This window comes from Manis javanica, chromosome 5 (genome assembly GCF_040802235.1).
Source record: "Manis javanica isolate MJ-LG chromosome 5, MJ_LKY, whole genome shotgun sequence".
NCBI classification, from domain to species: domain Eukaryota; kingdom Metazoa; phylum Chordata; class Mammalia; order Pholidota; family Manidae; genus Manis; species Manis javanica.
The window spans coordinates 170,648,536-170,659,971 of record NC_133160.1 but is presented as its reverse complement, the minus strand read 5'-3'; the positions used below and the strand labels follow the sequence as shown (position 1 = coordinate 170,659,971).

General features: G+C 50.3%; 1 protein-coding gene across 10 annotated transcripts in view; it reads right to left on the bottom strand.

Annotated features, from left to right (window-relative positions):
- The window catches only part of NSD2 (nuclear receptor binding SET domain protein 2), a 100,032-nt gene that overhangs the window by 28,409 nt on the left and 60,187 nt on the right, over nucleotides 1-11,436 (bottom strand). For all 10 annotated transcript variants that reach the window (XM_073237936.1, XM_073237941.1, XM_073237935.1 and 7 more), the window contains 4 exons: nucleotides 6,715-6,859; nucleotides 4,164-4,279; nucleotides 2,515-2,596; nucleotides 1,262-1,386 (listed from right to left, as the gene is read on the bottom strand). In XM_073237936.1, coding sequence (XP_073094037.1) covers nucleotides 1,262-1,386; nucleotides 2,515-2,596; nucleotides 4,164-4,279; nucleotides 6,715-6,859 — 468 coding nt within the window. The remainder of the gene's footprint in view (nucleotides 1-1,261; nucleotides 1,387-2,514; nucleotides 2,597-4,163; nucleotides 4,280-6,714; nucleotides 6,860-11,436) is intronic.

Sequence of the window (11,436 nt, the reverse complement as noted above, 5' to 3'; positions counted from 1 at the left end):
CCACCTTCCATTTGTTTGGATACTAATATGAACTTGGACAAGAAAAAAACGGAAAAGGAAAAATATTTTGTATAGACTTTGCCTTTCCTTCCATATTTCAATGAGCTCCTAGAAGTTCAGTGAGGAATTCTCGCTGCATTTTCTCGACTGTGCCCAAATGCAGGCAATGTTTCAGTGCCTACACGTACCCAACTACACGAAGGCCCAGCCCTGCGCACGGGCAGCTCCTCACCGGCTGGGCTGCCTCGAGTCCCTGAGCAGGGCCCCACTCAGTTAAGCCGAGTGGTGGAGACGCCGCTCTGCAGGGAGCCCACCCCAAAGGCAGAGGGGCAGGAGGACCCGCCTCCTTCTGACCCACCAGGGTGCGGGTGCTACACACCCCTGCCTTACCACCCGTTCCAAAAAAGCCCCCGTTTAACATCTCCTCATAAAGAGTCTAAAAGCAGGACTCAGGTCTATGATGAGAAGAAGAAAATCACAGGGAACAAAAGAGCAAGAAATTAAAACATGGAAATAAGCCCCTCGGGTAGGTCACTGACATGGGGAACCCGAAACTCCCTCTGGACGGAACAGGGTCAGGCCCGCATTCTGAGGCTGTTTTCATCTTGTTTTAGCAATGGCAAAGACAGCCTTGATGATGAAGCCAATGTCACGAGGCAATGGTGGTAAGAGCCACAGACGGCTATTCTGCTATGCAAGTCTTGCAAACCCAGAAAATTGGACTTGTATTACATGGCAGTTCTGACTCACCTCAACAGTGAAGTATCTAAGAATATGCCAGAATCTGAAGGACCCAGCCGTGGGCCCAAAGCCATAGAAGGCACGAGGGCATTCCTCCACGAGCCAGGGCCAGAGAGCCACAGAAACCCGGCACAGTGTGTGAACTGTCCCTCGCCCCAGCCGGGTCAGTGCAGCGGCCAGAGGCAGCCCCACTGACGCACTGTGTCGCCAGGCCTGGAGCACACTCACGGCCACGGGGGATCCCAGGGCGAGGGCTTTATGGAACACAACATTTTAGAGACAGAGTTCAAGGACAAGTAAACTGTATCAGTACTGAAGGATATCCACATGCATTTATATGTACACTGTGTGTGTGTGCATTTATATTTGAAGTGCTCAAATAGACTAAAATTTATTGACTTATACATAGTTTAGAGAACCTAAAACTCACCCACATTTGTGGAGAATACCACTTTTACTCACACCCCAACTTAGGTGACTAGAGGCCCTCACAGCAACGCCAAGGTCATTATCACTTTACCTCATTCTCAGTTAAAGATGCAGAAGGAGATGAGCTTTTGCTAAACCCAAGAGTGGACGACGCTGCTGTGGATGCCCGATTCCGCTTCTTCAGTGGCTTGCATGCATCGGACAGATGTTTCGTTGCTGTAAAACAATTTTGGTTTATAAAGTTTGAAATCTTAAACCCTCAATCTCTTCACTGCTTTAAAATTACCCCTCTAATAAATGAAGTTCTAAAAAAGAATCTTCTGGGCTCCTTTGTTATACTAAGGGCTTAACTTTTTACTGTGGAAAACCTGAGCGTAAAAGAAGGCAGATAAACCGTACAATGAACCCCAAAGCCACCCTACCTGGTCCCCAGAGCCAATGACCTGGGGCCAGCACAGCTCCATCCTCACCTTGCTCCACATACCCCTGGCCAGGCCCTTCTGGAGCACATCCCCAACTTAGCATTTCACTCATAAAAAGTGTTTAGTACATATCTCTGAAACATATGGTTTCAGGTATAACCATAATATCATTACAAGGAACAATCCCTTTGTATCATCAAATATCCACTCAGTGCTCAAACTGCTCACAAATGTCTTTATTTTTAATAGTCTGTTCAAATGATTTTTAAAAACCAGTACAGCACCTTCTGCTAAACAAGGGAAACAACCATTTCCAATATTCACTTACTTTTTCCCTTAAATTTTGTTTTCCTTTCAAATTAAGAGTTGGAGATGGTAAACTGTCTTTATTTAATAAACAATCAGACAGACATGTCAAAAAAAAAAAAAAGAAAGAAAGGTAAAAAGTAGCTTGGTTCCCCTTCATTGTTTCAACAGTTATTTTGCACAAATGCTTGAAGCTAGTTTCTTCAACATTTGAAATAGAAATAACTAGTCATTACTTTTACTTTTAGCTAATACACATGCAGATCAGATGTTGAAAAGTGGGGAAATTTACAACAATAATTGGCATCAAGAGAGAAGCCTGGACATCCCTGGCTTAAATCATTTTAGTGTAATTTTAAATTGAAAACAATAAAGCCAAGAATCTGTAGAAAGGTAACTTCAATAAAATTTAACTGAATCCCTAAAACAACTACTTTGAAACGGTTTACTTTGCACAAGCCCCTCCTTCCCACCTTATCCTCCAGGTCTTAGCTTGACTGTGGATCCCTCTGAGGCCCCGGGCCCCTCCCGGCCCAGCCTCCCAACCCCACTGGAGGCCTGTCCCCCAGCTCAGCCCCGCCTGGAAGGTCCCACAAGGACAGCCCACCAACATTACCTGCCTGGCCCTTGGGCAAGGAGGCCGGCTCTGCTGCCTTGCAGGAGCTCATTCGGGCCATTCTGTCTGGGATCGACTCTCTCTGTTGTTAGAAACAAGGAAAAGGAAGACAAAGGAAATGAAGGGGAACCGACTGTGTGAACTCAAACAGGTTGCCCAAAGGCTGAGTTGCCACACAGCCTGCGCTCTTCCCACCTGCAGAAGCCAGTGGCGTTCCTGGGGCCTGGCTCTCACCCGGCCAAGGCTCCCCAGGCAAGTCACCAGCAAGTCATGATGCAGAAGACACTGCAAACGAGCCATGTCCAATATGCTTCCCAAGCTCCCGCTGAATGCAAAGTGGAAAGTGACCTGGAGGAAATCACCCCTGCTGCCTGAGAGGTTGCCAGTCAACTCAGAGTGGCCCTCGTCACATCTGCCACCATCCCCCGTCACTGTACTGAGGGTTTCCAGCTGGGAGGTGCACCTTGGGTATGCCTCACAAGCAAAGGCTATTGATAAAGCACACTTCACAGATGAGAAAGAATGAACACTGTCTGGTACTCAGAATCTGAGCAATGCGTCTGGAGGTGACCTCTCTCCAGTGCTCTGGGGCGGTACTGCCTTAGGGCCAACTGCCACCCCAGAGGCTGAGTTCTCAGACTCACCCCCGACCTGCATGGGACCATTAGGATGGTCACAGGCCTGAGGACAAGGTGAGAGGTACACAGCACACAGAAAGGTTATGGTCCCTGGCAGAGTAGTCAAAGCGTATCAGCAATCACACACACTACGGCTCATTTAAGTTTATAAAAACCAAACCAGGGGAGACGCCGCTTCCCTTTTTATCCTAAGCTACTGGTTAGTAAAAAACATGTTTACCCAGCTACCAAATGGGAATTTTGCTATTTCCAATGTCCAAGGACATTGAAATTTAAATTACTTATTTTAGGTAAATCATTCATACAAGTATTTCAAAGCAACCAGTGTCAGTATGGCTGCCAGCAAAGAGCTGCTCAAACAGCAGGGGCCACAGAGGCTGCTCCCAGGTGGCTGCAGGTAACCCAAGGTGAGGTCGCCAACCTCACTGCTAGACACCAGCCCACTAGCGACCTTGCCAGACAGATGCCCAGGAACTATGCTCTGCAGGCCAGATCACGGGGTAGGTGGGCCATGCCTGCTCGTGGGAACTGTAAACAGGGCTTTCGAGAAATAAGACATACGATTTCAGTGTCCACATATTTACACTTCAGCAATATATGTGATTTATTTTCCATTCTTCAAAATAAAACAAGAAAAAGACCAATTTCTTAATTTAGATCAGTAAAAGACAGCAGGAAGCTTTACTCAAAATCAAAAATATACAACTACTCTGTGCAAACTCTTATAATACAATAATAAATATAAACTCAAAATCTGTTTCAACTCTCAGCTGACAGTATCAGCAGTTTGCACTGAAGTCCCGACAGGTAGGAACATGCTCCCACCTGCAGCCTCCTCCAGGGGTCCTAGGAGGAAAGCAGCCTCACTGCGTCCAGAAGGACACCCCCTAAGCACCACCCGGGGAGAACTGAGAGGCAAGCCTCCCGTATCCCATCTGCAGCCATTAGGGAGACAAGGCCACTGGGGTCACACAGCATCACCCCTCTGGCCAGACGAGCCTGGACAGTTACCTGCCGACCACGCTTGCCGGTCCTGAGCCTTTTCCGGGGTGTGTCCTCTGCCTCAGTGTCCTCTGTTGGGCCCTGTGTCCTCTTGCTGTGGCTTCTTCTCTTCCCACTTAAGTCACCTTGGAATGGAGGAATGGGGCATCACAAATGAAAACCAGGCCAACAAGCAACTCCCAAGTGCTGAGCACGAGCCACAGCGTTCCGTGTGCAAATCCAGCCCATGTGGGTCTCCCCCATCCTGTGCATTTCCTAGGCCTAAGGATGACAGATCAAATTTCTTTGCATTTTACAAATTGCAAAGGAGCATTACCTGTAACATCAAATAGTGGAAAATCCTTACTTAACGTGGAGATTATTATATTGGTATTTATTACATTTTAAGGTATAATAGCATTAACTTTAAATATACCCCATTCAACATACTAACATTCAAAGACTAGTGGAATTTAAGTGCACTTTAAAAATTATATACCTTGCTACTTTTTATACATTTCCTTAGAGAAAGTAGCACATTACACATTGGTACCTGAAATTAAGGGCTTTCTGCACATTTGCTTAACTGTGCCATGTGTTAGATGCACCCAGGAGCCGCCAACTAATCCAAGACTTAAGGTGTCCATGTAAGGTAACAGTGTAAATTCTAAAGAGATGATTCACTGAACATGCCAATGTTTATTTCAAGTACAAATCCAGCATTTTCATCTGCATGGCTGCTCTACAAGGTTCAGGAACTTATTTCTGGAATGTCCATTGAGCATCATGTAGGAGGGCAATGTCATTTTCTAGCCTCCCTGCCAGGTGGGGTGGAGTCAGGCACGATGTGTCCCTCAGAAGGTGTCACCCGGCCCGGGCTGACACACCCAATCAGGGCCTTGCCTCAGGTTGAGGCTGACACTAGGGAAGAGCTGAGCTGCCAGTTACAGACTGATCTGAGGCGGCCAGCCAGCAACCTTGCCTGAGCTCCGGCTTCTGGCCACAGCACTGTCAGCTGGCTGCAAGGGACACCAGGAAGTGGCCTGCAGAGCAAGGGCAGCAGGATCTGCCCAGTGACAGCTGCCTGACTCGCCAGGACCTCAGTCGGGGTGCCCCTCATTGGCACAGGTTCACTAAGCTACAGATGCCTGTGACAGTCCCCCAGTGCCTCATCCCCCCACAGGTGAGACGAAGTCATGGTCTTCCACATTAAGGGACACCACAGCAGAACAAGACGGAAGTCTTCTCACCACAAATAAGCAACATGGCATATGCATCTGAATCCCTAACGCAGACGATGGGACAGCAGACACCACAGACATGGCCCGCCATCTTGGCTGGTAGCACAGGGGCCCTGGGAGAGAGGGGTAAAGGCCCGGAGGCAAGCACACACCTGACTCACATCCACCCTGTCATCCTCCTGCCCACTAACCGTTCGGCGGCAGCAGTCCAAGCTGACAAAATGCGATACGATGACAGACCACTTATTTTTTTAGGGAAACCAGCTCGCTTGTAAATAAGCTTGGCATTGAAAAGGGCCACTTTTCTAGATTTGGTATACTGGTGAAGCCTCTGGCAAACTTCTGCCTTTTAAGAAAACACACTGGTTCTAAACATCCTCACTCACTACTCAAGATCATAGTGTTTCCAACAAATAATGAGCAAAGCAGACAGAATTCAGTATTAATATGACTAGAAGGCTCATGTGGAGACCTGGATGGCCCTGAATCAAGATGAAAAAATGGAGAACAAAACAGAGAGGCCAGGCAGAAGGCACTCCGAGCCACGCAGTGCTGCCCTAGAAGCACACACCACCGCACAGGGCTTGGTGAGCACCCGGGGCCTTGGCCATCCCTGAGTCTTGACACACTTTACATTTGGCCTCTGTAAACATTCTTTTGACGGACCTTGGGAGACACAGAATCCTTTTGTGTTTTAAACTGGCACCCAAATATGCCACCCTTATTTTTCCATTAAGAAAGTCAGTTTCCTACAACGTGTGCTGAGCATGCACAGAGGACAAACACGACCGCTGTCCCAGTTCCCTCCAATGCTTCAGTGTTAAGTATCCTCCTCTCACCAATACCCAGAGCAAAACAGCCCTTCCCAGGATGACACTCAGGTCAGTTCATGGTCTCCTTCTTCACCCAGTCGGTGCTGGAGCAAACTAGCCAAGAATGGGCACCTGGGGCCGTAGCCCCACTCCAGAGCTGAGCCCTGGGAGGAGCTGGTGCAGCCCTGGCTGGGGGGCAACCTCATGAGGGACACAGGCCTGATGTCTGACCCTACCATGTCCCATAAGCCTGGATCCAGAGACCACCCAGCCCCTCTTCATGTCCTCCCTCACGCCACCCACCAGCTGCAAAGGTTAGAGGGCTGTTGCCCACGGGGCTGGCAGACCAGAGAGGCACCAAATACTCAGGACGAGTGAGGAGACGCAGATGGCAGCACTGCTTTATATAACCACATGCACTCTGGCTGCTGGCCCACCCCGAGTCAGAGCTGGGAAGGGCAGATGCTTCAGGATTCTGTCTGTGCACGGGCTGCCTAGCAGAGCACCCTAACACGGATGCATGTTTACCAGTGTCTTCTTCAGCCTGTGAAGAGGCCACGAGGGCAAACTTCGTGTGGTAGCGCGCTCTCTGCTTCTCGCTGAGCATGCTCCACTGGGATCCAAGCAGTTCCTCGATCTCCTCGCCTGAGGCATCTGGGTGCTCGGCAACTACCTGCAAACACAGGAAGGGTGTGATGAGAGGGCCGATGCCTGAAGCTCCTTTGGGTTTTTGTTTTGTTTTGCACAAAATTTAGAACTTGGCCCTTGAGAACTTGCCCATGGCATTTTCATTCATGTCATGGACACAGTCTATAGAGGCATCAAAGAAAACTAATGCTTAATAGATGCCACAGCTCACTGAAAACTCATGAAGGAAAACACTGCTAACTGTATTTGTGTAAATGCAGAAAATGATAAACAGCTTCCCAGGAATTATTAGTGAGCTCCAAGTGTCTAGGCACCCTTGCAAACCAGCAGCAGGAGCCCAATGGAAACACCCACCACAGACGTTGGGGTGAAGCCATGGCTCAGCCTTCCACCAGCCATGCACCTCTCTTCATCCTCCACATCCGCACCCTGGATGCTGGTAAGTAGAGGTGGTATGCCAGGGAGCCTGCCCTCAACTGTCAGAGCCCAGGCCAGCACACCGGACAGCCATACTGCACGGCCAAAACAGAGAACCTCCCTGTGGCCCTCCTACCCCATGGGGCTGCCAGCGTAGGGACCAGGAGCGTGCTGGGAATACAGAGTCCAGGCACAGGCCACCAGGGCATTCCGGGCACACTGAAGTGCTCGGCCTTGACTGTGCACTGTCATAACCTGGGGAGCTCTGAATCCTATGGCGCTCAAGTCCCACCCAAGATCACCCCAACTCAGCAAGCCTGGCATCAGTATTTCAAAGATTTCCCATGAGTTTCCGATGTGAACCAAGTTGAGGGTCATCCAGAGGCAGCTGACTGTGGCTCTCAGGCCGCTCTCACCCGCCACCTGTCTGTCCAGCCTGTGAACTACAATTGATTTTACATTTTTAAATGGTTGAGGGAAAATAACAGTGTCTCATAGCACATAAAAGCTATAGGAGATTCAAGTATCAAGGTCCATAGCATTTTACTGGAAGTTAGCCATCGGCGTCCATTCACATGTTTTCTATGGCTGTTTTCACGCTCTCACAGCAGAGCTGAGTAACTGCACAAGACCCCACTGCCGTCAGGCCTTTCAAAGAAGGCTGATTTGGAGCACCAGCCAGCACTTCTGTGGCCAGGCCTCAGGGTGAAACGCGGCTCTTCTGCTTAGCGCCTTTGTGAGCTTGGGTGAATGGAGGTGTGGTCTCCATTTCCCTGGTGGCACGGGGTGTTGCCTTCACCTGGTGGTGGTAAGGAATCAGTGGGTTAATGCTGGCTGGTTCCTATTACCACCTAAATCTACCACCTGCCTGCCAACACAGGTAATGACTTGCCTGCAAATGCAGACAGACAGCTTTCCAGACAAGGTAAGGCCACCCCACAGAAAGCCCTGGTCCCACTGTGAGCTCATCCCAGGGACACCCTCTGCAGTACCATCCAGTGGGTGCTCTCACAGCCCCTCGTTGTCACTGTGTCCACTCCGTGCCTGCCTGGGCATCTCCAGCCCTGTGCATGCCAGCTCCCTCCTCTCAGCCTGGGGTGTCCACCCACTTCCACAAGGGGCTAGCTCGCTGGCCCCCAATACCCAAACGTCAGGGGTCATGGGCCTTTGCGTGGCACCACTTCCTGTGCAGAGCTTCAGAGTCACAGGGCCCTGCCTTCTGGAACCATCTACCTGGAGACTCCTCGATTAGCAGATTCACTGAAGGACCTGCCACCCCCTCAGTCACCCGTCCCAGACTACAATGTCCTCCATCGGCATCAATTGTAACAAGATTCCCAACCTCATCGTCGGGCCAGACACCCAGATATCCCAGGGACCTCTGGTCCCCCGACTCCGAAACTCAAGCCAGTCTGTCCAGCTCCCCTCCCAGATGGGCTTGTGCCCACCTTCTCCATCCAGATTGCTCCATCCTGCCCAGCCACCTCTCCTGGCCACACTGCCACTTGGCGGTGCCCTCCTTAGCCCCAACCCAGCAACCACTCCTCCTCCACCTCCATCACTCCTTTGGTAACGCCGCGCCTGAGCTCCACAATGGGCAGTCCCTGTGGGCCGAGGACGGGGACAGCTCAGCCTCCTCCCCAAGGCTGGCCGGCGGGCCTCCTTGGAAGCTGCGGCCACAGTGTTGTTTTCATGTTCCTGTTCCCTGTGCCACAGGCAGGAAGTAAAGCTAACAGAAGCGCCATGCCGCCCTGCGCCTACCCTCTTGGGGGGTCTCCTGTTCATTTTCACCCCCCCATATAATATGTGCTCCAGTGGGGGCAAGAAAGTACCTTCCAGCATCTTAAGCCAACAAATCAATGACCGCTCCTTAAAGTCTCTGGGCTGCATAACGGAACAGGACAACAGCTCCAAATCCCAAATGCACACACGTGTGCATCGCACATGCAAAGTTAGGGTCAGGTCCCCCTTCTACTTGCTTGTATCACCTCGCTGGTAAAGGAGAGTGACTTACATCTCAGATCAGTTTAGTCATATATAAGACACAGAGAAATTTATGCCAACCCCAAAAGGGTTTTATAAAAACTGAACACAATTTTTCACAATAACATACCGACAATGTATCTGATGTGCTGATCAGCACTCAACAGTGGCTAGTTCTGCATTTTTAATAAACTATTTCAAATGTACAAAAACACACAGGGAACCAAATACCACAAGCCCAAACAGCTGACTAAAACAGTACCCATACAGAGACCCTCTATCCCTCAGAAAACACGCCCTTCCCTGATGCACGCACATTTTTTGAAGCTTCGTGCCACCCTTTAGACTTCAGGAAGAATGCTGGGGTGCCCAGCTAAGAGGGCCCCCTCGTACTTGTGCCTCGCTGCTGAACAGTGCTGGCCAGGGTAGCTGACACAGTGTGTGAACGGCAGCACATGACTCCCAAGTCTAAGACTTATGTAAAAGGCATCGCCAGGGAGGCCGCTGTGGGCAAGCAGGGCATGGTCCCTAACAAAGAACGGGCTCTTTACTGCCCTGTTTGGTTGCTGCGTTCAGCAGGCCCTCAGGGGCAGCATGGTGCAGTGGACCCCGGAGGGGCACACGGAGCCCCTGAGAGCTGTGCTGGGAGCCTCTGGGGCTGTGGGGTGGCGGCCTGCCTTCAGCACTGTGTCAGCAGCCTCTGGAGTGACAGGCTTCTCCTTATTCTTGGCACATTTCTTAGTGCTGGAAGGGCCATCTGAGAGCAACTGGAGGCCCCCAAAGCAAAAACAGTGGTCTTTGGAAATACCCACTCTTTCTTAATTTCAAATGAGTGGAGAGACCACAGAGAGACAGACTAGAAGCAGGCTGGTATGTGGCTAGGGGGCCCTCATCAGTCAGGGCCCAGGCCTGCCTCCAAAGGTGACAGCTGCTGCTGCTCAGCAAGTGCAACGGAGGTCTGGCTGCCCCCACCGGCAGGCCCCATGCAGCCCTGCTCAGTGCCCTGGACCACCTCAAAGCCAGTGGTGGCCCAGGTACCCCACCGTGTCAGCACCCACACCTGCACAGCCACAGTTCCTCTTTCTGGATGGATGTAGGTGGACAGGTGGGTAAGACTGAAGAGTGGGAGTGCTGCCCTTTCCAGACTTCATGTGCACCGCAGTACATGCACACACTCAACAACATGTCCCCCTGGGCCTCCAGCGAGCCCACTGTGCCTGCTGTCCAAGGCACACCACAGCCTGTCACTCCGTTGCTGGCCTTTCAGCTCTGAGCATCGTGCAGCCTCCTGGGCCACGAGGGGAAATACCTAGGAGGGACCTAACACAACGAAAAGGTAGTATATGGCTTCTATCTCACCAGGTATTGCCAAATTTCTCTGGAAACCCAGTGTAAGAAATGGCCCCCCACCAGCCCAGATGGGGCTCCCCACCAACACTCATAGCCTTGAGCCCCAGGCACTGGGGCCAGACCTGGAGACCACAGAGCACTGAGTGCCACACACCCAGGGTGGCCTGGGGCCCACCCAGCTGGTCTGCAGCCTTTTCCCTATGCCTCCGCGCCTGGGGGTCTGCTCCTGGGTGCTGTCACTACCTGGAACACCCCCAACACAAATGGCTCCATTTTCAAGAACAGAACTTCCTATGTGCTGAGGCAAGTTCTCAGGCTGAGCTTCTCTTCAAACGGGATTGCTAGTGTTCACTACAAAGAGCAAAGAAATCCCTGTTGGGGGTTTATTAGAGTTATACTGAATTTATGGTTTACTATGGGGGAACGGACAACTTCAACTTCAGAATACTGAGCCTCCCTGCATATGAACATATTGTCCTTACTTAGGTCCTGCTAGAACACCAATTACTTTTCTCCAGTATGATTGTTATATTTACTCCTCAGTTCCTACTACTTTTATTGTTACCATAAATGGTATCTTTTTCAGTATTATCCCCTCTTTGTTGCTGCTTCTGTATATTGATCTTATAATTGCCAGTCCCAGTGAACTCTTATTACTTCTAAAGATCTTCTGTAGATTCCCTTGAGTTTTCTACATAGCCCTCCACAAACAATGACAACTGTATTTTTTTCCTTTATGATTATGTCTTTTTTATTTGTTTTTCTTATCTTACTGCACTGGTTAGTATTTTCACTATAACGTTCAATATAAGTAGTGACAGAAAGGCAGCCTCTCTTCATCATTGTTTTAAC